This window comes from Anopheles maculipalpis, chromosome 2RL, assembly GCF_943734695.1.
Source record: "Anopheles maculipalpis chromosome 2RL, idAnoMacuDA_375_x, whole genome shotgun sequence".
Taxonomy (NCBI): Eukaryota; Metazoa; Arthropoda; class Insecta; order Diptera; family Culicidae; genus Anopheles; species Anopheles maculipalpis.
In genome coordinates, this window is record NC_064871.1 from 43,493,226 (window position 1) to 43,520,008 (window position 26,783).

Below are 26,783 nucleotides of genomic sequence, written 5' to 3' on the forward strand. Positions count from 1 at the left end.
CAAGGTGGTGAAAGTGATCGGAACGGTAATGCAGGTGCAGGACGTAACGGACAAGAAGTTTTACATCATGAAAAGCATCCGGCGGCCACCACCGTCCGGTATACCGTTCTCGAGTGCGACCATCTTCCCGCAGGATGTGCCTTACATGGTGCCGCTGATTGCCTACTTTAAAGCGTCGGATGGGGGTATTTTCTTGCTTCTGCGGCTGGTTTGTGCTGGTAAGCTGTGGGATTTTATCCGCTCGTATCGAAAGCCAGACAGCTATTGTCCATTGCTGGAAGAATTAGGAATAGAAAGCGAAGGGAACAATGGGAAGGATGGGAAGATGCCGATTTCGGAGGAAACAGTAGGTGGCGGCACGGTGGGCGACGAAAAGATCACGCAAAATGAACCGAATTGTTCTGGGTATGATTCCGGTTTTCTGGAACTGGTCAATGAGTACAGCAACGGTGCTGATTGTAACGTGAATGACGAGACGGATGAGGTAGCATTTGAAGCACGACCAGATGAAGAGAAAGAATACGACGACGACGACAACAACAAACAAGAGGAACCGGAACTCATCATTCCCTCGTTCGATGCACTTTCGAAGGATATGGACGTGCGAGAATTACTTTCCTGCAGCCAACGGTTACTAAAATCCGTTACACAAACTTTGGAAGAATCGGGCGAACATTCGAACGTTGGCACCACCACCCAGCCGGATCCTGACAGTAAGCTACTGTCTCCCACATCACCCTCCGAGAAGGAGTCGGAAATTAGCAAATCTCACTCTAGTCAATTAGGTTTAGCGAGACTGTCAAGTATTAGCGAAACGACAAGCGTTAGCGAACCGACACCGGATCTCCTACCGGAAGGTAGCGTTCGTCGATGGATCAGCGAGTTAGTGATCGCGATCGATAGTTTACACTTTAATGGCATTGTGTGCGGGTAAACTGGCAACGAACAGAACTGTCCCCTCCTGATTCAAGAAATCGTTTAAATTTTCCTTCTTCCTTTTTGACAGCGATCTCACGATGGATAATCTCTTGCTCGGCCCAGAGGGACAGCTGATGCTGACGTACTTTCACCGCCGGGGTGATTCGTACTTCTGCCAAACGGCCGGTACCCATCAGGCTCCGAAACAATCCGCAATACGCGAGCTGTACGTCGCACCGGAGCGACCACTCGAACCAAAGTCCGACTTCTGGTCGATCGGTGTCATTATGTTCGAGATGTTGACGAAGCGCAAGTTCGTCTCTTGCCATCCGTCCGGTGTGTTCTGCTATCACGAGGTACAGTACCCGGATGGTGTGGAACTGTCAGCGGATGCACGCGAACTGCTGGAAGGATTACTGCAGCCGGACATCGAGCGGCGATTAGACTTTAAGCAAATCATTGCAAGTGCGTTCTTCTCCGCTGTCGACTGGAGTGAAGTTAAACGACGCGGAATCTCGACGAACGGTCCCATCAGTACTGGACGATAGGCCAATCCAAGTAGTTTATGGGTGTGAAAATGCAACGTATGTATGTATGTGTTTAGGATGCAAACGCAAACAATAAACAAAACAATTAGAGATTATGTATTCTCCAACCGAATCTTCATCCGTCTGGAAAAAATCGATTATATATTTTCATCCTTCAATCCCCGCGCCTCTCCTTCCTCTTACACGAACATTCCCAGCACTTTTACTCGAATGTACACCGTTGTCCGCGCTACACCATTCACGCTTCGACGACATGCTGCTCCTTCGCTTCCACCAGCGGCTCCGGAACCTTGAACTTGGGTTCGCTGCGTGGCGATGTGTACATGATTTCGTCCTTCGGCTCCACCACGGACACGTTGTCGGGCAGGGGCTTCTTCGGGCCAATCTTGCCGTTCGGATCCCACGGCAGCATGATCTTCACCTTGATACCGAGCACACCCTGTCGCAGCAGCACGTGACGAGTGGCGGTGTCGACGTAATCATTGCACGGATCACCGGAATGGATCATCAGACCGTCGACGAACTTCATCGACTTGGCACGCTGACCGCGCAGCTTACCCGATACCACCACTTCGCAGCCCTTGGCTCCAGACTCCATGATGAAGCGCAGCACACCGTAGCACGCACGACGGACGGCAAGTCCACCGATCAGCTTGTAGCGCAGCGATTCGGCTTGAGCGATAGCGCACAAACCGCGGGTGGCCACCTTCTCCGCGTACAGCTCAACGGTGCCGGGAGCGAAACCAAAGCTGGAAAATACAACGTACAGGAATAAGGAACCATTAGTAAATATTTCATAGCTTCTCTCCTTGGGGTAGTGGAAACTTACCGCTTGCGGACAACAGCAGTCAGCTCACGGATTCGGCGACCCTTCTCACCCAGAACGTTCTGGGTGCGGGTGGCCATGATGATGATTTCTGTGCGGGTCGGCGTTACACGGACCTCCACACCGGAGTATCCATCTTCGGCCAGCTCACGAGTCAGGAACTCGTTGAGTTCAGCATGGAACATGCCATTGGCCACGAACTGTGGAAGAAGTAAAACAAAAAAAAACAGGAATCAGAATTCAGCTTTGTTGACTATACACCTTGCAGAAGGAGTGGATCATAGTCCGGTTTCTGGTTGGCTGGCGCGATTGGGCAGCGAGCGAACGAAGAGGTTATGGCTAATCACAACAACAGTTTTCCGACTAAGCGGAACACGCTACACGGCGACGAAGAGATTATTTTGTTACAGTGTTTTGTCAGAGGATTATGTCCATGCCGGGACCAACAAAATCATTATGTATTTACAACCGGAAGCCTTCACACCATCATCACATCACACACACGCACACAAACGTAGCAGGCTTCGCTTTCGGTGTTCCGACAGGAAGGGTAAACTTTGAACAATAGTTTATCGAGGTAAAATTGCACTGATTAGCCATATTTCTGCATCACTCGCTGCACGGAAGTTTGGACCTTCGGTTGGTACGTAATTTAACTACAAAAAGGCTTAATTACCCGGCGTTTTTTCGACACGGTGTTGTACATTTTGTCCGAACCACAACTTGTGTAAAACGTGGTAGAAGCAGAAAAGAAAGATGTCAGATCGGTACAATTGGATTGTGGATGAAAGGGGGTGGGAAAAGTAAAAGAGAAATCAACGAAGAGGGAGAGAGAAACGAATTGACGAATGACGAACGGAGGTCGACATAAAAAACGCACAGTTCAATCGCGGAACGCACATTTTACTGTCAAACGAAAAATGCGTACGTTTCTGGGAATATTCAATAATATTTTTCCAATGTAAAACGGCGCATATGCATGAGATTGATGCATGAGATACGATAAATGTAATTTTTAGTGAATAGTAGTACAAATTGCATCGCAAAAAAGCAGAGAAACAAAACGAAACACATAAATAATATTTTTTCTGACAGCTATGCGTTTTTTTGGTAGACTTGTCAAAAATAACGTTTGCGTTGCACGAGCGGACGGCAGCGCCCCCAACACCGACAGTGGCGGATTGTCCAACCACTAACCTCAAAAGGTTCTTTTCCCGGAGTGTGTTTCACTTATTTACACGTGTTTCAGGATGGCCCCTACCGAAACAAAGGCCGCCGCGCCGGCCAAGGTTGCCAAAAAAGTCCGAAAGGACCGTAAAAAGGTGCAGAAGGTCAACAAGTACCCGGCCAGTCTGCTCACGAGCGGAATGTACCGTATTGTACGCCGCAAAATGATCAAAACGCGCCTCCCGTACTCGTCGGATGCCGAGAAGAAGACGAAGAAGCCCGTCACTGTTGTGAAGAAGATTGGCGGTGCGAAGAACGGTGGCGAGCGTACGGTGCTGCTGCGTAAGAACAAGGCCGATCTGCCAACGAAACGTTTCCCAAGCAAACCGACGACGAAGGCATGCTTCCGCAACCACAAGCGCAACGTCCGCAAGTCGCTGAAACCGGGCAAGGTGCTGATCCTGCTGGCTGGCCGCCATAAGGGCAAGCGTGTGGTGCTGCTGAAGGTACTGCAGACGGGACTGCTGCTCGTGACCGGCCCGTTCCAGGTGAACGGTTGCCCGATGCGCCGTATCGCGCAGAACTACGTCATCGCCACCGATACGCGCATCAAGCTGAAGGGCCTGAAGCTGCCGGAGCACATCAACGACCGGTACTTCCGCCGCATCCACCCGAAGAAGGACACACGTACCGAGCGAGACATTTTCGCCCGCAAGGAGTTCAAGTACGTGCCGACCGAGCAGCGCAAGGCTGACCAGAAGGCCGTGGATACTGCGGTGCTGACCGCTATCAAGGGTCACAAGGACGGCAAGCTGATCGTGCGCTACCTCAAGTCGATGTTCTCGTTGCGCTCTAACATGTTCCCGCACCGTATGAAGTTCTAGATTGTGTGTTTGTGTGCTTGTCGCCAAATAGGATTCGGATGGCGAAAAAGAGAAAACTCACGACGAAGGGCTTGTAAGGGCAATAAGGAGGGAGTTGGCAGTTGATGTGCGCGTGTAAACAAAGTGGCACGGAACAGCTAGCTTAGGAGGAGTAGGTGGCCGACGGCGAGGATTAATTTACACTAAAAAACATCCCACACGGCTGACCACGGATCAGCGTTAAGGAAATAATAAAATTTAAAGATTATCTCTTTAAATAATAACCCGTGTACGTTTTGAGGCGTTTTGATGATGAGAAACCCGAGACCAAGAGGGAATGTTCGGATGATGTTGGTGGTGGGTGGCCGACTAATTTTTGCAGACTGGTTTTATTCAGTCCCCATTCTCTAACTCTACCTCGACTACTCTCGATGGTTGCTGTGACCAGGTAAGTTTACTTCGCGTTCTTTTCATTGGGTTCGTACATAGCTTTCAGCAGTGTGAAGTACGAGAACGAGGTGCTAAGTATCTGTTGGCAAGGAGAACGATTTACATGATTTTAAAGCGATAATCTTCACAGCCTACCAAGGAATTACCTTCGAATAGCTTGCCAACGAAACGATGGAGAATTTCAGCGCAGTAAGCTTCTGCACCGTAGTTGAGCGCAACATAACAAACAGCAACGATCGCTGGTAAGATACAGATGCTCCAATCCATTGCCCTTCGAAAGCACTGTAGGGTATTTGCGAGCTCTTTGTAGGCGTTGTAACGAAAAACAAAGCGTAATATAAACATTTTTTTCCTGCTTCTCTCTCTTATCCTATTAACAGGTGGGTAGATAAGATGTTGTCCTGATCGCGGCACAAAAAATAATTAAAAATTTTGTCAGTTTTAGCCAACTTGGAAAGCACCAGAAACGAATGCTGGCTGGAAAGAAATTGAAGTCCAATGATGGAAGTAATGAACAGAGTGCTAATTTTAAAGCTAATGATAAACTATATTTTGAAAAATTGCTTCGAAAATATATTAGATCGCTATGAGCACCCACTGCCACGCCCTCGAAGGCAATAAAAAAAAATGAATCCTTTTATCATGCATAGGACAAAGATTTATCTACCCACCTATTACGGATCTGAATGCTATTCGCGCCATACCGCAACAATCAGCTTGTTACCATAGTAACAAAGCAGATAGACCTGCACCAGCGACGAGACGAGAAACAGCACAAACTTGAACAAATCCGCTGGCGTTATACCGGCCGTTGCCTGGAACCCAACCAAACAGATAATGACCGAACTGCTGAGAAAGTTAACCAACAGCGAAGGTGAAAACATGTGCTCTAGCTCATTGCACAGCTCGATCACCGTCTGATGAATGCGCACACACTCGTACAGCTCCTGGTGATCATCCGGCCGTGCATGCTTCAACCGGTACGCCACTATATCGAACTGTAAGCACACCAGCAGAACAATGGCACAGAACATCAGATCGGTCGATAGGTAAAACACGGCCGATACAAATCCACCCCAGTTCTGGTGCAGAAATGTCACTGCGAAGTAACCGGGCTCGTTCCAATCGTACCAGTACCACATAAAGTACGGCAACTGCTTATGCCACGAGCCGTCGGCAAAGTAACCCACCACCATCGATACTAACGGCAGCAAGTTAAACATCCAGATCAGGATCATGTACAGGATGGAGAACGACTTCATCACCACCTCCGACTCACGGTTGTACTGAAACACACCGTACCGTTGCTGGAGGGTTGCCGATTTCGGGAACAGTGCATCCAGCCGGTGCAACATGTCCGTTAGCTTCGTCTCATTCAGCTTGATTGTCATGATCTTGACGAAGGACAGTGCGGTAAAGCCCATGCACGGTGCCAGTGCCGTTAGTTGAAGAAAGTTGGTAAAATTACCCGCCGCCTTCACGAAGTAGATATGCTCGATGATCAGACAGAAGCCGGTATTGGCGCACGATGACCAGAACAGCAGTTGCTTGAGGTGTGCTTGTAGCGTACGCTTCGGTTCACCGTACCGGGCAACACCGATCATGGTGAAAAATATTTCCGGTACACGGATAAACGATTCAAATTGCACCAAATCGGTTGAATTTTTTGACTCCATTTGGTGTGTGCTGAGTGTAATCACGATTGAAAATTGCACCACTCTGTTGGTTGACCGGTATTTAACGGAATCGGAACGCTTAAAAGTTTGATAAAATATGCACTGATGAGCACCCCGGATAAGGTGTCCCTCCCATTGAATTTGTAAAATCCCATTCACATAGATTATGGATTATGGGGATCCAGTGGGGAGAAGAAGATCAATACATCACCTTAAAAGCTCCTTTACATCCTTTCTAATGGAGTGGGTTCGAACGTCAAACGTCCGCCATAACCATCGATCGATCGATATGTTCAACGGTCTATTGAAAATTCAAACCACCAGACCACGTGACTAATTAGGCTTTAGGTTCTTGAGCGTTCAGCCGAAGCTATTTTTATCATCTTTTTTTAAGGATTACTCTACTTGTGTTACATTCTGTCGCTTGTTTAAGGTACATAAACACTTGTGTCATTTTTAGATGCATTATACAGACCAAAAAAGAAGGTATTTTTATCGAGATTTTCATTCGCTTGATTTGTTCTTTACACTCGTTTGATGTGCGGTGGGGACTGATAGAAGGATATGTGGATAGGGCGCAAGTCTATATTAATGAGATGCCTTGAGACGCACTCCAGAATGCAACCAAACGGGTCCAATCGAGGACTTGCTTTTTATCCATCTTTCTGACCGTAGCCAGACGAATAGTACACTGCAAAGGAGGATAAACATGAGGAGGACATCCATCCAGCACTCATGTGGTTTCAGAAAAGAAGGTGTCGAGTGTGCGTACATATGTAAGGAACCTGCTATAAGTAGTGGCATGGCAAATATGAGCAAGTCAACAGACGAATGTCGTAATGTTCGGTTACATGAAGGGACCATTCCCGGTTTGGCACAAAAACATGTTTTGGTCCGGCAGGGATGATGATGTAGCATTGCAGACATTTCACTGCTCTCTCGCTCTCTCTTTCTCTACCTCCCTTTCTTGTTCAACAATAAACCTGCCAAGTGTCCTCTGCGGTGTGCGGATCTGATTATTACACCAGAAACACCTTCCAGAAGGCTACAGTGGGGCTATCTATCCTATCCGTAAGTAGTCCATCGTTAGATAACTGGGTAGCTTATTTCGGAGGACATCACCGAAGGACACAATTACGCGCTCTTGTGGTGCATCCCAACACCACCATGATATGATGTGGTTGTTAAGTGGTACAACGATATACCGGTTCCAACCTCCAAAGGAGCGCCACCGGGAGGGAATGGCAGTGTATCCATCCCCTTGCCCTTTCCGTCACAATTGGCATGTTGGTGTGGTGCCTTACGCTTGATCCAGCGCGTATCGAAGTTTTGCAAGCTGGCAGAACGTATGCTCCCCGTCTATCCCGGTGAATTCCGAGCATCCCCACACTTTCCCGTCATCCTGTTACTATTGTTCGGTGTACGGTGAAGTACAGGGAAAAGGGATGACAAATTTAAAGCAACTAATGAGACCGACTGGAGCAAACTCTCACACACACACACACACACAGACACCCGTAAAGTACACCGAAGGAGGTGGAACCATGGAGGGAACCGAACCACTGCAGTACCGCTGTAGTGACTGCCGATGATGGGCCGCGGAAGATGAAAGATCAAGGACACTCGAGGAACAAAGAAGCGCACCAACAGCAGCAACAATAATAGCAGGGCGGAATAGGAAAGAAGAGAAAAAATCCTTGGGAGAAAGCAAAAGACGAGAAAAATTGGCGCATTCTCCAAACCATGGTGTGTGGTGGAGGTCGCGGGAAACGGATAAAAATGTTCACCACTCGCCACGGGGGCAAGTCGGAGCTGGTGTGACGGTGGGTGGTGGATGTCCTTTAGAAATCTATTTAAGAGCGACCGAGTGCAGCAAAATGGTTCAGTTCAACGTTTTATCCCGTTCGTGAGTGATCGTGCCACCTTCGCCCTGTTCTGTCAGTTCAAAGTTGGTGGAGGCTCTCCAACGGTTAGTAACTGTTTACTAAGCGTTTCGCTGTCTGCTATACATCCGCTTGCTTGGGTAACACGCTAGTAGTTGAACAACGCTACTTGCTAATGATCGGTGATCGATGGTTGTGCTGCTGCTGGTGGTGGAATCGATGTATCGGTAATCCATGTGAGAAATGTATTGCAATGTGCAGATAATGAACGCCGGGGGTTTCACTGTTGTCTGTCCGTTGTCCGTTTAAACCCTGCCCCGTGTGAACGTTGTCCGTTAAGTCAAAGTGGTGTGGAAGTGTGCTAGCGTGATATTAGTTTGCTGACGAGAACATCCCACGAACGTGGAAAAGGATAACCTAAAGGATAACATTGTTTCTGCTTCACACCGAAGTGAGTATTTAAAATATTTTTTTAAAAGTTTTTAAAATTTGATGAAGATTTTCAGTTATTAAATGTGTGATTAAGTGTGTCCCATGTCAGTGTTTCAATTAATATGACCGATCTTTTGAAGTAACTACATTTTAAGACCTTTGCCAGAGTAGATAAGATACGATCTCTTTTATGTCCGCTTTTTAAAAAAGCAGCTAAATTTGGTAGAATGATCATCAGCAACTAAACTATCTAAAGCATCCTTGTTTATGTCCAAAAGCTCATCAATGATGATGTAGTAATAAAAAACCTGAAATAATTTGGAAAGTTTTTCGATCCATTTTTATTAGTCCATTACAATAGTCCATGTTATCCACCTAACCATTCGAGTTGAGTAAAGAGGGGACGCCCAAAAATAAAGAATAACTTATTTTTCTGTTATAAATTTAAAATTGATGAATGATCTTATAGAAGAATGGTCGTATGTGGTTTAGCCATATTTTCACCGGAATAAAAAAAAGCAACTAAATAATTGAATTAATGCTTCACACAATCACAAGAACAAGGTCCCAAAATATTCAATAAAATTTTACAACAAAAAAAATCGTAAATTCGTTGAAAATTCAATCTCATTCTTACCTAAAGGCTCCGCGTCAAACTGTTGAAAACGATGCGAAACTGTCGAAAAAATTTAATACTACAACTTCAGCCTTTTTTCCACTGCCCTGTGTAGGTAGGTTGTGTATGTGCCAGGACCTCAAAAAGTGATTTCAAAGTGAGCAAATTTCGAAAAACACTCATGATATCTTAAAATTCAGATTTTGAAACCTTTCGTGGCCCGCAGTCTTGGTGTGCAATAGCTGGTGGTCTTATTTTATTGATGGTCACTGTCACTATCATTGACACTTTGCACAACAGCGTTGACTAGTATCATTCAGGGTTACTCATAAGCCAAGTCATGCTAGATGTGACTCCTAAGCACTAGTCGCCAAGGGGTCTCCTCATCCAATTGGGATTGTCGTGCTAAGGGAATCCTCGTGTTCAGATTTTTGTTACGTGAGGAATTTAAGAGGCACTAAACTAGAAGTTGAATAATGCGGAAATATTGTTCATTATCACCCGCCAAGCATCAAACGCGTGTTGAAACCAGATTAAAGACTAAATCTCAAGACTCAATAAAGCCAGGAGCTTGTAGTGCACAAAAGAAAAGCAATAATAGAGAATAAGATTAAAGAAAAGTTGACGAACGAAAGGGATCGAAGAATTGCATACATGGCGTTTATAATCTTTGTAATCCATCCAGGCGTTGGTAATCCATCACGACGTAATGTATTATTCAGGGAAGATAATACGGCAATTTTAAGAATCTTCTCTTAATATTATTGCCAATTATTTGCTTTAGTTTTTAAACATATTTTTCATTACATTATTTTTATTTTCATTGTATTAAGTTTATCTTCACCTTACTCACACTATTAATGTAAAACTGCTCCACTCACCTTTCTCCCTCTACACATTAAACATCTGACCTTTGCGTTTGTGGGCGCAAGAAAAAAAAACGATAAAAATGACTCCCAATACTCTCACTGCAAGTGCTTCAGGAACCGCATTGTGCCAACGATTTGAAGTAATTATAAAAATAGGAATCCCATACACGTCTTTTTCATCCTTCCAGCGATCTGCCAGTGTCCTGGGCGACGATTTAAAGGCCCTTTTATTGAGAGGGTCTCGAACATGTGTTTTGTGTCGTGTTCTGTCCGTGTGTGGTAAAAAAAGGGCGGGAAGGGCATGATTACGCTACCCCTTACCACCACCACACTGTGTAGCCATGTGCTTCAGTACGACCTGCAAGAAAATTAAGCATGTGAGAGAAGAGAGGACGAGAGCAGCATCCCCGGGCACGGAGAATCGTTTGCATTCGCGATTATCGTGACACTATCTTTAGTGCTGAGGGACCGATGGGCTCAAGGGAGATGTACCGGTAAACGGTGGTGTGTGTACCAGTGTAAAAATCGCTGACAACGACTTTCTTGTTCCGCTTCCCGGTGTGACCGGTGCTTGTGTGTGCACTTGTCAACGCACAGCTGCTTCTGCTTTTGGGAAGGGCACCGTGCTCTTGCCATTGTTCTTGCCAATGGTGCGGTGGAGTGGTTTGTTGGACGGTGCGAAGGTGGCATAATGCCCATTGCCGCCGACATCGCTCCAATAGCCATCGAAGCTGCTGCTCTGTGTATGATTCATTATGATCCGCTTTAGCGAAAAAGCTCTTCACCCGGGGGTGGAAGTCTTGCTACCGTTACCCGATAATAGGTTCAGCAATGGCGCACAGGGCGCACGATAGGGAGCGAGAAGGAAGGGGACATCAAGTGGCATCTTCAGCCGAACGAACAGGCCCGGATGATGGTCGTCCTGGGTTCGGTGCGGTATTTGGACGAAGGAAAACTGGAAACCATCATGCATACAGGTTGTGTGGCTAGATGATGGCGTGTAGCGTGGTATACCACTAGTTATGACGTTAATCGGTTATTTCCGCCCTGTACCATGTTAGTGGAGGATTTTCTTTTAGGAAAGAAAAAGGACACGGAAAAAAGGGATAATACCAGGCCCAGTGTGGCCCGTTTTTGTATGGCTTATTGTTTGCCCTGATGGCAATTGTTTCCGCTCGTGATGCACGGGTTGATCTTCCGATGCCGCTGCCATGCAAAACGATTACATCGAACCTACAAAGAACAGAGCTTAATCTCTGGTGCGGGCGCACATAAAGGGGACACATCCCTGTTCATGCTTTTTTATATTTTTGTCTGCTGTTTGCTTTAGGTTTCGTGGATGTAACGTTACTTCAAAAAATTATGATGCTCTCTTTGCTTGTCTCTTCTTTCGCGTGTAGGAAACCCGAATATACAAACAAAAGGACATGCTAGTGCAGTATGCGATAAGCGGACTGCTGGTGATAGTGGCACAATGCATTCGAGAAATCAATGGCGAGTATCAGTAAGTAAGCTTCTGTGTACATAGATTTTCTGCAAAGCCTGCAAAATACATACAAATTTAATACCATTTTCGCACATCAGAACCAGCCTTACCTTTAACGAAATCTTGCCCGAAGACCCCAAACTGTACGATAAGATGCGACCACCGAAAAAGGATGGCCAGCCGACGAGCGTCGCGTTCCACGTGACCGTGATGGGGTTGGATTCGATCGACGAAAACTCGATGACCTATGCGGCCGACATCTTTTTCGCGCAGACGTGGAAAGATCATCGGCTACGATTGCCGGAAAACATGACGTCCGAGTATCGGTTGCTGGAGGTGGACTGGTTGAAGAATATGTGGCGCCCGGATTCGTTCTTCAAGAATGCAAAATCCGTCACGTTCCAGACGATGACCATCCCGAACCACTACATGTGGCTGTACAAGGACAAAACGATCCTGTACATGGTAAAGCTGACGCTGAAGCTGTCCTGTGCGATGAACTTTCTGATCTATCCGCACGACACGCAGGAGTGTAAGCTGCAGATGGAGAGTTGTAAGTTTGGCAGGACACAGAAGGATTTCAAGGATTATCGCTGATCGCTTGCTTTTTCCCACACAGTGTCCCACACGACCGACGACATGGTTTTCCAGTGGGACGAGGAGGTACCGTTGGTTGTGGACGAGCATATCGAGCTGCCACAGTTGGCGTTGGTGAAGAACTATACAGCCGATTGCACCCAGGTCTATTCGACTGGTAACTTCACCTGTCTCGAGGTGGTGTTTGTGTTGAAGCGACGTCTCGGGTATTACCTATTCCACACCTACATTCCGACCTGCTTGATCGTCATTATGTCGGTAAGTTGACTTGGCACGTTTTGATCACTTTAATCGATTGTTGATCTTCCTCGTTTCCTCCAGTGGGTTTCGTTCTGGATTAAACCGGAAGCTGCTCCGGCCCGCGTAACACTCGGCGTAACATCCCTGCTCACACTCAGCACCCAGCACGCTAAATCGCAAGCATCTTTACCGCCGGTGTCCTACCTTAAAGCGGTCGATGCGTTCATGTCCGTCTGCACCGTGTTCGTGTTTATGGCACTGATGGAGTACTGTCTGGTAAACATTGTGCTGGGTGATTCCGATCCTCCCACACCGAAACCTCATCCACCCAAGATGGACAAGTTTTTCGATTTTACCGCCAAAAATGGGAAACGCAACAGTAAGTCGCACGAGCATACGCACGAGATCCCGATCACCACGTTTCAGCGGCAGGAAAGCACACTGCTGCTATCACCGGTGCCGCACATCCAAACGATTCCACCACCACCGAGTAAACCGGCCTCGGCCATACCGAAGCTAACGCCAGCCCAGATGCGGCTCAAGCGTGCGATCAACATCGATCGGTTTTCGCGCATATTTTTCCCATTTCTGTTTACGCTACTTAACGTCACGTACTGGATCATGTTCTACGAGTATATTTAAACACGTGCAATGGTTAGTAGGCTATGTGCATGGCAACGGGACAGTCTTTGCTTTGAGTTTATTTTGGTTCTTCTACCGTGTACGGAAACAGGAAAATGTTAATAATTAGATTAGATTTAGAACCGACAAAAAAAAAAAAAAAACAGTACACCCCCACAAGAAAATTGAGACGAAAAATTTGTAAATTATACAAAAACACCGTACGCCTCCACTATAACGATTTCAAATGCAAAGCGTCGAGAGCGGTTTGGCGCGAACCGGAAGAGTTTAGCGCAGGGTCGGATATGACGGTAAGAGATGGTTTCGAATTTAAACATTCAGGCCAGTTGTAATTTATTGAGAGTATAGTATGATGGCGCCAGTGCAATTGTTACACTTAAGCAAACAATCAATCTTTAAATCATAAACAATTATTTATGTGTAATCTACGCATAGAGAGACAGAGAGAATGATGAATGATGGCAAATGCCCTAGTTGCGAAATAGTTTGTAAACCATTCCAACCCCATCGGTCGGTTCTACTGCATGCTTTCTTATGTAAGCGGTTTTAGCATGTAATGCCAATAACGTAATAATGTGTAGAAAGTGAGGAAGTGAAACAGAAGAATAACAATTCTAACAAACAGCAACAGTTAATTGATAGTTAATTGGTAAACTTAATGAAAGTAATACGCTACAAATAGTTTCACAGTCAATAAAAGTTAGAAGAGTTTAAAGCTCTTAATAAAATGGGTGTGCGTATTGGTTTTGTTTTCAATGTACTTTTTTGGCTATTGATTTTGCAGTATATTTGGGTGCCAGAATGTTAAAATGGAATTTGCGCCTATCCAACAGCCTTTTTTGAATAAATTTTCAAAAATTCCTTAGTTCATACCCAGGTTACAAAAATATTGTATCACCGATCCTTGCAGCACAGACGAAATTTTCTTATTTGTCTTCTTCTCCTGTGGCACAACAATGTCGAAAGTTTATTTTATGCGTAGCTGGTTAGTTTGTCCTATCAATGCACGTTTCACTGATAGCTGCTTATAGGCGGCAGGCCAAGGAAAACATCAAACTTTAAACATCGATGAGGAACTGTAAAATAATTTCAAAACCTCAAGCGGATCCGACGGAACACTATGACCAAATGCTTCTCCGCAGCTCTGTTTACTCCCTTGTGTCTACTATTATAATTCTATCGTTGATTAAGCAACCCCCTATACCCTCAGTGACACAAAATTTCAAAGAATTGATTTGATTCCTGGAATTAACTCTTTTTTTTTTTACTTAAACCAGCATTTCCTCGCTAATCTAATACTGACGAGGCTTCACAAACGCTGAACAAGTGAGTTATTGAGCTGTTGTTAAGGCGCACCGGTACACATGCATTTGCTAACTGGGTAGCGATGTCAACAGTACGGGAGAAACATCTAGAAACAAAACGCCAACTGTCAAAACGACGCGATAGAAAAACAATAGACTTCGAGAAAAAGTAATCGTTCCAAGCGGATAGCGGTTAAATTGAAACAATTGCAGTGAAAATACGATAAGAAACGCTAAACGAATTCCAGTTTCGATTGCGTGTTAGTTGTGCAGCAGTGCAGGAACCTACTACAAACGCAGAACAATGGTGGATTACAGCAAATGGAAGGATATTGAGGTATGTAACGATGCAAGGTTCTCGTACGGGATTGTTTATCCTGTGTGTTTCCTTTATTACTGACATTTTCTAGATCTCGGACGATGAAGACGACACGCATCCAAACATCGACACGCCTTCGCTGTTCCGCTGGCGGCATCAGGCCCGTGTCGAGCGGATGCAGGAGCAAGAGAAAAAGAAGGAAACGATAGAGAAGAAGAAGAAAACGACGGTGGAAAAGCTGCAGGAGGCAAAGGAAAAGCTACAGCGCAAGGAAGGCAATCTGGACGAGCTGAAGAAAATCATCGACGACCTGGAACGGGAGCAGGAGCGCGTGCGAAAGGAAGAGGAAGAACTGCGCAAGAAGGAAAAGATGCAACCGTGGAACGTGGACACCATCAGTAAGCCGGGCTTTGCCAAGACGGTCATCAACAAGAGTGCAATCAATCGGAAGGAGGAGGAACTCACCGACGAGCAGAAGGAGATGAACCTGCGGGAGTTTATCAAGAAGTACGAGAAGCAGGTGAAGCAGTTCGGCATGCTGCGGAAGTACGACGATTCGAAGAAGTTCCTGCAGGAAAACCATCATCTGGTGTGTGAGGATACGCCCAACTATCTGGTCATTTGGTGCATCGAGCTGGAGATGCAGGAAAAGCATGAACTGATGGCACACGTGGCGCACCAGTGCATTTGCATGCAGTACATTTTGGACATTTCGAAGCAACTCGAGGTAGATCCGCGAGCATGCGTCGCGTCCTTCTTCCAGCGCATACAGGAAGCGGAAGCGGAGTACAAGAACCAGTTTCTGGGCGAAATCGAAGCGTTCAAGGAGCGTATCCGTAAGCGAGCGCAGGAGAAACTGCAGAAGCTACTGGAGGAGCAGGAGGAGGAAGAGCGTAAAGCGCGGCTCGGTCCGGGGGGATTGGATCCGGTCGAGGTGTTTGAATCGTTGCCCGAGGAGCTTCAGAAGTGCTTTGAGACGCGCGATATTGGAATGTTGCAGGAAGCGATGGCCAAACTACCACCAGAAGAAGCCCGCCAGCATCTGCAGCGTTGTATAGATTCGGGACTGTGGGTGCCAGATGCGAAGAGTGCCGCTGCTGCCATATCCGGTTCGGGTGTGGAAGGTGAAGGGCAGGAACCGGTGTATGTAGAGGTGAAAAGCAAAAGCAAAGATACGAATCTGACGGAGGCGGACGAGAAGAAGGAGTAGGGGAGATACACCTAAAACGCCACAGAACGACTCACCTACAGGATCCGGCAGATTTAGTATTCCGATGCAGAGAACAAAACAAAATCACTCCCAAAATTGTAAGGCCAACAAAAGTAAAATTAACGCACGTGCGTCGCAAATATAGTGAGAGAAAGAGGAACGTGTGTGATCAATGTGAGCGTAACTGCGAAAAATCATTTTAAGTATATAGTACAGCTTTAGTTTCACACGACCATATAAAAGCCATGCCAGCCTAACTAAACCGTTTAGTTCTTTCAGATCGTACCTGATCCCTTTGAGGTCATACCTGTGTGTCGAAAGCTTTCAATATTTAAGCCTCGTACTTGGCCTGCTGGATCCTATCCGTGTAAAACACTCAATGCGTAGAATTATGTATTAATGCCCATCCGTCGTCATCCATGCGCCTATCATATTAACTAGTTAAACGTATTTTTTTTTCGTAAGAATGTTTACTTTCCCGTAAAACACGTGCAAGGATTGTTATTGTGTTCCCAAGAAAGAAATTATCTGAGAACGCCTAGTTGGAGCAGTGGCGGTTTAATCTATGGGCGTAGTTGTAGGCTGCCAGGGGTCCCTCGCCGGCTAGAAAACCCCTTTAGTCTTAGAATGATTAACCGCCCTCCGCGCAAAAGCAGTTATGAAACGGGCATGAGCCTCGCCTTTGATCCACCTAACATCTCGTTAGTCGTCTCGTGTAAGGCTCCCGATCGTACGATGGAGATCTACAGGGTTTTCAGTTTGTCTACAGCAATGCCCGAGGGTGGAGGAATCGAGATGATCGAGTTCTACAAAAAGATTTTCCGCGAGAATGATACGGGTTTTTCGCAATAAAAGGGAAGGGGATGGAGGGATCGGGAAGGGGTGTTCCAAAGAAGGATGCGCGGTCCAAAGACGCGTTAATTGGTACGCTGTACGCTCTGATCGGACCAGGAATGGCCGAGTTATCGCTGATTTCCACGGTAATGCATTTTTTTTACTCAATAACTTGGTGAGGGGGTGGAGGGATCGGGATGAAGTGTTCTGCAAAAGGGTGGACCTACCACAGACGCATCCAACGGTAGGTCATTCACTCCGATCGGAATAAAACTGAGAGAGTTATCGCCGACTTATTACGGGAATGCTGGGTTTTTCCTCCATAACTGATCGAGGGGGTGTAGGGATCGGGATGGGGTGTTCTGTTAAAAAAGTGTGACTCAAAGACACATCCAACGGCAAGCTATTCATCCCAACCGTACCAAAACTGAGCAAGTTATGGCTGATTTTCCACGCGAATGCACTGTTTTTCCTCAAAAACTGGGTAAGGGGGTGGAGAGATCGGGTTGGGGTGTTCTGCAAAAAGAGGCGTGACTCAAAGACGCATCCAACGATAGGTCATTCACTCCGATCGGACCAAAACTGAGCGAGTTGTCGATAACTTTCTGGGTTTTTCCTCAATAACTAAGCGAGGGGGTGGAGGGATCGGGATTGAGGTATTCTGCAAATAGGTGGACGGACCATAGACGCATCCAACGGTAGGTCATTCACCACGATCGGACCAAAACTGAGCGAGATATGGCCGATTTTCCACGCGAATGTACTGTTTTTCCTCAAAAACTGGGTGAGGGGGTGGAGGGATCGGGTTGAGGTGTTCTGTAAAAAGAGGCGTGGTTCAAAGACGCATCCATGGGTAGGTCATTTAACCCGATCGGACCAAAACTGAGCGAGTTATCGTCGATTTTCCACGGGAATGCTGCTGGCGAAATTTTCCGGTAATTTGTGGAAAATCCCCCTTAGTTGCCTTTAAAATACAAAAACAAGTTGAGGAGCTCTTTTTAAAAGAATTTTAAGGAAAGAAACAAAAATGAGATGGAATAACTTAAAATTTAAGAAAAAGTTTAAATTTTGGCGGAAAAATATTTGTCTTGTCGGAAAGAAATTATTTTCCAGTCCGTTTTTAAAATTTCCATTTGCTACCTCCTCGCCTGGTATGCTCTCCTGTTACTCCTGGTCGAATTTTGCCGCATAAACTTGGCTCGGTTTTGGCCGAAAATCTGCCACTGGGAGCGACTGGTAGTAACAGGAGAGCATGCTTTGGAGGAGGTAGCTCGTGTGGGCCGAAAATTTCCAAAATCAGTTTTCGGCCAAAACCGAGCCAATTTTATGCGGCAAAATTCGACCAGGAGTAACAGGAGACCATGAATCCGAGGAGGTAGCAAACGTAAATTTTAAAAACGGACTGGAAAATATGTTCTTTCAAACAACACAATTATTTTTCCGGCACAATTTAAACTTTTTCTTCAATTTTAAGTTATTCCATCTCATTTTTGTTTCTTTCCTTAAAAATCTTTTAAAAAGAGCTCCTCAACTTGTTTTTGTATATTAAAGGCAACTAAGGGAGATTTTCCACAAACTACCGGAAAATTTCGCTAGCAGCATTCCCGTGGAAAATCGGCGATAAGTCGCTCAGTTTGAGGAATTAGTTATTGTTATTGAGGAAAAGCCCAGTATTCCCGTTGAAAATCGGTGCATTTTGATCCTGGATTTTAAAACTGAGTTCGGATTTTAACTGGTTTGGATTTGGAAAATTTCGGGAGATACCAGCTTCCTTCTCGGATTCATGCTCTCCTGTTTCTCCTGGTCGAATTTTGCCGCATCAAAATTTTCGGATTTTTGCACAAATTTCTCACCAAAACCGCTTGGTAGTAACAAGAGCGCATCCAAACTAGGATGTAGCAGGTTCAGATTTGCTGCAGCGCTTACTACCTTGACAAATAGAGGGCGCTATATTTTAGGTGTGAAATGTGTCAAAATTTCTATTGTGCTTAGTACTTTCGCAAATAGATGACGTTTTGCTGGCAAAAAGTTTCATGTTCTCTCATCTGACGGTGGCGTCCTCTATTTGTCAATATGCTAAGCACCAACGAAAATCTGAAACATTTCATACTTTGTTATGTGGCGTCCTCTATTTGTCAAAGTAGTAAGCAGCGCAGCAAATCTGACCAAGCTACCTCTTAGTTTGGATGTTCTCCTGTTACTACCAGTCGCTCCTGGAAGGCAAATTTATGCCAAAAGCAAGCACATTTTTATGCGGCAAAATTCGACCAGAAGCAACAGGAGATCATACCAGGCGAGGAGGTAGCAAATGCAAGTTTAATAAGTGACCAAAAATATTTTTCTTTCCGTCATGACAAATATTTTTCCATTTTAAGTGTGGTTTAAAATATTCAGTTTTTTATTCTCCGTTTTGTTTCTTTCTTTAAATATCTTTTGAATCTCACCTACTTATTGAGGATAAACGGTGCATTTCTGTGGAAAATCGGCCATAACTCGCTCATTTTTTGCCCGATCGGGATGAATGACCTAACGTTGGATTAATCTTTAAGGCATGCCTCTTTTTGCAGAACACCAAAACCCGATCCTTTCACCCCCTCACCCAGTTATGGAGGAAAAACCCAGTATTCCCGTCATAACTCGCTCAGTTTTGGTCCGACCGGGATGAATGCGTCTATGGTCCATCCACCATTCACTCATCTGGTTATTGCGGAAAACAGTAGCATTTCCGTGGAAAATCAGCGATAATTCGGTCATTCCTGGTTTGATCGGGATGTTTTGCATACCATTGGATGTATCTTTCAGCCACGTTGGATGCGAATTTCCTCCATCTTTCTTCCATTTCGGCATCCTTCTCCACGAACCGCTCCCGGAAAATATGTTTTTCGGCACATGTAACGATTTTAAAACGCGTTCAAAAATACAGGCAACTTATGGCTGACCTTTGTTATTGTAAATATTTTTTTTGAGTCATTTTATTAAACAATTTTTTTTTTAATTTTTTTATTTGAAAAGCTAATAAGCGTAAAGTAAATTAGCTTAAAATCACTCACCTGGCTTCACATGGGTAGCCAAAATCAGATACTTACCGCACATAGATTCAATGACACAGAGGGGGCTCGCCAATTTTCACACCGTTTAGGACTTCCGCAAGGCTAAATCCGCCACTGTCACACCGGCTGCAATTTGAAACTATTTAATTATACAGCCCAACAACAACTGATAGCGGTGCAAGATCCTTATATGAATGGATGCCAAACCCCATCCGGTTCGCATCCCCTGCTCGTAGGACTAAGTAAGCTTTGTCTTGGCTTAACGACCTTCTCTAAGGCACTCTAGCCATCTAATGGCTTACTATACTTGCTGATGACACGTAGTTGAGTAGTCAACCCTCACTGCAGATCCGGATCCATCCTGTCCAACGTCTAGTCCGGTGGTGATTTGATGAAACTGACGATTGCTCAAGGAAATGCAAATGCAAAACTTTCTACAAGCGTTGTCTTTAAAGTTTACAACTTAACCAGCTCGTTTTGGGTGCAATTAACGTAGCCGTATCCTCCAAAACATCTACCAACACCCGCCTGATGAACTTTATCTCTCGCAATAAAATCGTTTTCATGCGGAATAAATCAAAACACCTACCAAACTACTTCGCGACACAAACATTAATATGGCATTTAAGAATTACTACCACTTTGGCCGACTGTACAGATAGGGTCGAGTAAATTGGGTTGAAATATCCTCTACGTAAAAATCCAAAAATACTACATTATCTAAAGGTTGCTGCAGCTATTGACAGCCCTTGAATGAATGAAATTAGGACCTAAAATTTCATGCATGCACCAGTTTGATAAAATTAATCTATGCAGAATGGTAAGAGGGAACACCTGAGTATCTAACTGGAGAAACACGGAGAAGGCGTTTGATGCGTTTGTTTACACTGAATAATTGATCCTTCCTCCGTGCTGGAAGTAAAAGTCATGCCATCGATTATCCATTAACCTTCAGGAAGGAGATACTGCATGAACTAGAAGAACCTCGCTAGTAAATGATAATCAAGATGTGTTGGAAGCAGCAGTTCCTTGCAAAACGTCAGCACAATCGGAACAAGAACCATTCTCCATTTTTTTTGCTTCAGTTAGCTCCGACTGGCAATGAGTCTCTTCTTCAACTCGGAAACGATGCGTTTCGAGGGTACGATGCACGAACCGAAGCGAAATCGTAACGTGTTCCTGGACGTGAAGCCAATCCCCGACGATACGGCGATCGTCAACACGTCCGGACAGGGCAGACGGAATGCGGCCCTATTTAACAATCGGGTTGGTTTCCCACCGCTAACACCGAAGGAAGCGTTTGTGACTACGGCCGCCACCAACCAAACGGTGAGGTTGCTGACACCGGAGACGCATTCCTCTTAACGCACATCTTCTCTTCTCCGCAGAACATGGTGTACGAGAGCTCGAAACCGATCTACTTGGTGTTGCGTGCTATTGGAGTGTTTCCGTACACGCGTCTTGCATCGGGCGAGACCGCCTTCATCCTGGCCTCACCCGCCATGGTGTACTGTGTGATGTTTTTCCTGCTGCTCACCGTCTACATCGCCTTCATCCTGCTCAATCGCATCGAGATCGTGCGGACGCTCGAGGGACGCTTCGAGGAGTCCGTCATTGCGTATCTGTTTATCGTGAACATCCTGCCGCTCCTGATCATACCGCTGATGTGGTACGAAACGCGCAAAGTGGTTTCGGTGGTGAATGGGTGGGTCGATTTCGAAACGGTGTACCGGAAAACTTCCGGCCGTGCGTTGGAGCTGAAGCTCCGTACCAAGGCGCAGGTGGTTGCCATCTTGCTGCCGATCCTTTGCTCGCTCTCGGTTGCCATCACGCATGTGACGATGGTGGACTTTAAGCTGCTGCAGGTCATTCCGTACTGTGTGCTTGACACGATCACCTACATGATGGGCGGGTACTGGTATTTGGCGTGCGAAACGCTCAGCATTACGGCGAAGATCCTGGCAGAAGATTTTCAGCGAGCCCTGCGCCACGTCGGCCCTGCTGCCAAGGTGTCCGAGTATCGATCGTTGTGGTTGCGGCTGAGCAAACTGGCACGTGATACGGGCTTTTCCACCTGTTACACCTTCACGTTTATCTGCTTGTATCTGTTCTTCATCATAACGCTCTCGATCTATGGGCTGATGTCGCAAATTTCGGACGGATTCGGTGTGAAGGATATTGGGCTGGCGGTGACTGCGTTCTGTAGCGTTGGGTTACTGTTTTACATCTGCGACGAGGCACACTATGCATCGTTTAATGTGCGCACCAACTTTCAGAAGAAGCTGCTAATGGTTGAGCTGAGCTGGATGAACACGGACGCACAGACGGAGATCAATATGTTTCTACGGGCAACCGAGATGAATCCATCCAGCATTAATCTTGGTGGGTTTTTCGACGTTAATCGGACGCTTTTCAAATCGGTAAGCTTGTTGCAGGATTTGTGCTGCCGTTGAATAAAAGCAAACAGATTTACTATTTACAGCTGCTCGCGACCATGGTGACGTACTTGGTGGTGCTGCTCCAGTTCCAGATCAGCATTCCGGATGAGCCCAGTGCTATGCTGATGCATAGCAACACGTCCCACACTTAGGATGCCAACAGTTTGTTTGTCCGTCTTTGGAGAATTGTTGCTTGAAGACGAAAATCATTGGCTTATTATAGTATTTAACAGGAAGTGTTTCAAAATTTCTGAATAAATTCGAACTTTCGAATGTTGTTTGGTGGCAGTGCCTCTCTCTGCTGAGTCATTCTTTACACTCCACCAGCTCAATATCCTACCTTGCTTACCTTGCTTGTAGCGATCACTGTCACATTTTCGCCACACTACTTGGTGGTCCTCATCCGATTTTCATAACTGCAATATGGAAATGGTACGAGTAGCCATGCACATTAACCGCAATATACTTTTACGACGTACTCTGTCACCCGAAAGGTAGCGTCCGTTTAAATTCGGTTCTGAAAATGGTATAGGTGGCTGATAAAAATCGGCAAACGATGGGTGGGTGAATTGTCGACTTTCAACTGCACCAGCACTACTACCCAGTGCACCTTACGACAAGCGGACATGTGCACGTGCTAAGCTTTTAAATTGATTTCTAATTTCTTAGCTAACAGACAAGTCGCAAGTGGAATGATCGATGTCATCCAAATTACAAAATTCTTCTTCTTCTGCGACCCCAAAAGGTCTCGGAATTCTTCTAACGATTTGCAACGTTTTTTTTCTGCTATTTTGAATTGTTATTTTACAAATTTTCCGATGAGTTTAGTAAATTAAATTCGCTAATATGTTCAATTCTTTCCTACTGATTTTCGATAACTCGACATTAGTTCAGACATCATCGTCAAGAAATTTGAAATGAAAGACGGACCAAATTTTAATCCGGAAACTGATTTTTGCAATACATCTTTTAAACCAGCGTGATGTGTTGGCTTTATCAATTGACTTTTTTTTAAATTTATTTACTTGATTTATTTAAAGTTTATCTGCACTAACGCTGCTCAAACAACAACTACAACAAGCTCAAACAAGCTTACGACTAAGACATTAAGAGCTTAACTTAATTTGACAGTAGGAAATTATGGAGGGGGAGAAGAAATAATGAGAGAGGATCGACGACGAGCGCGATAGGGGGATAGGGAAGGATGGAAGTCAAACAAATTACACGAGGATCAATCAAACAAACGAGGAATTTAATGTACGAAGGATTCTGGGCCATCAAGGAGCTGTGCCAACAACGAAATCGACATGAGGGTGAAAAGAGAGGTCACAATCAATTCAGACTTCAATAAAGGTCCTTGAATAAAGAAAATCGAAACACTTCGAATCAAAAATATTATGGAATTCGGGACCGGGTAACCGAAACTACATTACATTTCTCGGGTCATAAGGTAAGGAAATTACAAACACACTATGAGAAGAAATGATCTAGCATTAGTTCAAGAGAGATACAGTCGGGTGAGGAAGTAATAGGGAGGAATATTTTTAGGTCATCAGCATTGCACAAATAACAGACGGAGGGTAAGACAGAACAAACAACAGGGGACTAAGGACACTTCCTTGAGGTACTGCAGCTTCGGAGGGAAAATAGTAGACAAAGTTGTTGAAATGTTTAACAAGATTGGTACAATCACTAAGAAAGGAAAACAGCCAAGGGATAAGGGAATTATCGAGACCTAAATCAGACAGTTTTTGGAGCAACAGAGGATGTGGACTAAAGGAATCTAGTTTAGACATAAGTTAAGCGGCCGTGGAGCGTTTAGGAACATTCAAAACTGCATTGTTTAGTAATTACAAACTAATTTTTAGAATATCTTACATGTCAACATGGCCTAAACTACGTTTTTACAGCCTTAGGCCTTGGTTTGATAAATACACTATCCTGGTCACTGCTTGGAGGCTACTCATAAGCCGTCAAAAAGAAAACTGATAACCCTAGCTCATCAGTCTAGCTGAATAGCAGGTCTAGGGAACGAGATAATGGGTCTGAATGGGATTTGATACCAGCACTGAGCCGCCAATTTATAATAAAGATATCAGACCAGAAAAATGTATCATTTTACAGTCTAAACATAAGCACCCAATGCCGTTCCTACGTACCTGCCCATAGACGTTGGGAATCGTTTTTTTCTCTCTCTCTTTCAGTTCCGCCTCGTGTTCAGAGTTGATGACAGGTGCCATTTTTTACCTTCAAAGGTGTTGTTTGGTAACGGATTAGTAGCCGGTCAATGATAAACTCACGGTATCCACTTACATGTGCTGGGAACGACTTCCTTGCGGTTGTTTATGTTTTGAAGTTCATTTTCAGCTGGATGGATGGAATTCCAGCCCTGTTTGGGATACGAATTTGCGGTACCATCTGCTAAATATGTCCAACACCTGATCCCCTCCATCCGATACCGACTATCACGTAGTAGGTGGGTAAGTGTTGAAGTTGCAATTTCCATGTGAAAATTACGCTAAAATAGCCCGCAGCGTGGTGGCGACCGGCACAACAATGCTTGCAATGTTGCCGCAAATCATTGCAAACCTCCTTCCCGCAGTAGTAAGCCGTGCGGATTGTAGTGACTCGCCAGTGTAACGCTGTAACGATCGCCCGGTAAGTAGGCTTTGGAAAAGCAACCGATCAGACATAAGCGCGAGTAATAATGCGCCGTACAACCGTTTTGAGCAAATTTTATGTGAATTATCGGCAAGTGGCAGGCGATGTACGCTTTTCCATTCTTTTACACTTTACCAGTGGAGACTTTTTATGTTGCTGTGGCGAGTTCGGCAACTTTTCAACGTTTTCATTGACAAACGACCTCAGCTGATGTCCAACGAACCTCATCCATCCACACCGCGGGGTTATGTTGCGCATGTCATGCAGCTTGATGATCGATTGGTCACGATCAACTTTACAGGTCGAGTCGCGTACACCATACTCCGCCCCTCCCCCAAACAATTCTCCTCTACTATTTGCGACTAAAAATAATCACCAGGTACGGGTGGAATCGGTTGCGGTTTTAGGCCATTTTGAGAGATGTTGTTGGTGTTGGGCTCTGCCGTTTAAGTTTTGGGGCCGGCCTGTACTGCATAAAGATGCAAAATTTAAATTGGAATTTACATGCGCATATCTCTCCCTTTGCCCTTCTGCTAGCCTAATAAAAATAGAGCCTGGGGAAGTCTTATGCGTTTGCAACACATGTCCTGGCGTTTACAGACACACAATAGCAGCGCTGCAGACGCTCATCATTTCATCGGCGATGAGATAAACGATTAGTTGTTACCACCCTGCCGCAGTTGTGCTTCTACTCACTATCTCAAACCTATTTGTGGATGTTTGCAACGATCGAAGTGAACTCAAATTTCATCGGAATGTGCATTGCAAAATGATTTTTTGAAGCGATCGAGTATGATCATCATCTCACGACAAGTACGTCATATGCACGAGCACATCCTTTTCCCAAATTGTGCTGTGGTGAAGGTCAGTCTGTATTGCATGTAATTAAAAGGCAGTCAGACAAATAAAATTGACCTACCACATCATCGATGCAGATTTACGGGCAAGTCAATCAAAAGTTCGCCGCCAGAAAAGGAACGTCACGGAATGTTGATTTTGTTTATGTGATGAACACACTAAGGACAAGATGCATTCGTGCAAAAGACGTGTAATTATTGTCAAACAGCATCGTGCAGTACGGTAGAGAAGGTCATCATCGCTCGATCTAGTGCCAATAGGATCTTATCTTTATTTACTATGGCGCACAAAAAGTGTCAGTAATCTGGCGGACTTCGTTAGTGAGGGTTCGCCTGTGTTCTTCAGGCATCATTCCAAGCGACATTGAGCATCGATCAAGTTGTGCGACATGCAGCCTCCCTTATGTCCAGTCGGATCTCGGTAATATTACCCAACGTATGGTGCATTTACTCCTTTTCTTCTTCCCCTATCGCCACTGTCGTCCTATCGGAGGACATGCGGGTGTAGTGCGACGGAATCCAAATCATCAGTGTCCATATCGTCAACCGTTTTCGTCTATAAATAACTCTCATCGGATAAATCACCTCTCGCGCAATGACTGTTTTTGTGGCTATTTGTGGGACCTTCTAGACCGGTCCGGACTAGCGAGAACTTGCGAATCATAAATTTTAATGCCAAGCTTTTGGCCCTTTTTTGGACACGGTGCAACACGGTGGTCCACTGCACTGCGGATCGATAGACACGGCGAAGATGTTGCGCTCTATGAGAGTCATTTGATGATTTCTGCTACAGAACCCACCCAAAGCAAACGGATCTGTTTCGATAGGTCTATGTTTCGATCTCACAACACTTATCTACTAAGAAGCAATTGCTACGAAACTAAGCAGAAAATGCAT

General features: G+C 45.2%; 9 protein-coding genes across 9 annotated transcripts in view; 5 read left to right on the top strand and 4 right to left on the bottom strand.

Annotated features, from left to right (window-relative positions):
• The window catches only part of LOC126557814 (fumarate hydratase, mitochondrial-like), a 269,371-nt gene that overhangs the window by 120,703 nt on the left and 121,885 nt on the right, over positions 1-26,783 (bottom strand). The window lies entirely within an intron of this gene.
• The window catches only part of LOC126556895 (centromere protein J), a 190,017-nt gene that overhangs the window by 60,632 nt on the left and 102,602 nt on the right, over positions 1-26,783 (top strand). The gene's annotated exons all lie outside the window — the stretch shown is intronic.
• Positions 1-26,783, bottom strand: part of LOC126556580 (fatty acid synthase-like) — a 187,281-nt gene that overhangs the window by 51,970 nt on the left and 108,528 nt on the right. The gene's annotated exons all lie outside the window — the stretch shown is intronic.
• On the bottom strand, positions 1,705-3,108 carry LOC126558890 (40S ribosomal protein S3). Its single transcript, XM_050214973.1, has 3 exons — positions 2,969-3,108; positions 2,296-2,492; positions 1,705-2,215 (listed from the first exon to the last, which is right to left on the bottom strand). Exons 1-3 carry the CDS (start codon positions 2,996-2,998, stop codon positions 1,705-1,707), a joined length of 738 nt encoding a protein of 245 aa, XP_050070930.1. The 5' UTR covers positions 2,999-3,108.
• Positions 3,483-4,359, top strand: LOC126558800 (60S ribosomal protein L6). Its single transcript, XM_050214869.1, has one exon. The coding sequence runs from the start codon at positions 3,543-3,545 to the stop codon at positions 4,341-4,343; it is 801 nt and encodes a 266-aa protein (XP_050070826.1). The 5' UTR covers positions 3,483-3,542; the 3' UTR covers positions 4,344-4,359.
• On the bottom strand, positions 4,776-6,448 carry LOC126559833 (odorant receptor 85c-like). The gene is made up of 3 exons (XM_050216005.1): positions 5,477-6,448; positions 4,919-5,074; positions 4,776-4,851 (listed from the first exon to the last, which is right to left on the bottom strand). The coding sequence occupies exons 1-3, from the start codon at positions 6,446-6,448 to the stop codon at positions 4,777-4,779; spliced, it is 1,203 nt and encodes a 400-aa protein (XP_050071962.1). The 3' UTR covers position 4,776.
• The window catches only part of LOC126558023 (glycine receptor subunit alpha-3), a 61,245-nt gene continuing 46,137 nt past the window's right edge, over positions 11,676-26,783 (top strand). Inside the window, exons 1-4 of the mRNA XM_050213956.1 lie at positions 11,676-11,752; positions 11,833-12,287; positions 12,354-12,589; positions 12,653-13,238. Of these exons, the coding sequence (XP_050069913.1) occupies positions 11,676-11,752; positions 11,833-12,287; positions 12,354-12,589; positions 12,653-13,213 (1,329 nt within the window). The 3' untranslated portion in view covers positions 13,214-13,238. The remainder of the gene's footprint in view (positions 11,753-11,832; positions 12,288-12,353; positions 12,590-12,652; positions 13,239-26,783) is intronic.
• On the top strand, positions 14,788-16,046 carry LOC126558293 (hsp90 co-chaperone Cdc37). The gene is made up of 2 exons (XM_050214285.1): positions 14,788-14,854; positions 14,928-16,046. Exons 1-2 carry the CDS (start codon positions 14,822-14,824, stop codon positions 16,044-16,046), a joined length of 1,152 nt encoding a protein of 383 aa, XP_050070242.1. The 5' UTR covers positions 14,788-14,821.
• Positions 21,032-22,520, top strand: LOC126559819 (gustatory and odorant receptor 24). Its single transcript, XM_050215992.1, has 3 exons — positions 21,032-21,257; positions 21,305-22,350; positions 22,413-22,520. The coding sequence occupies exons 1-3, from the start codon at positions 21,032-21,034 to the stop codon at positions 22,518-22,520; spliced, it is 1,380 nt and encodes a 459-aa protein (XP_050071949.1).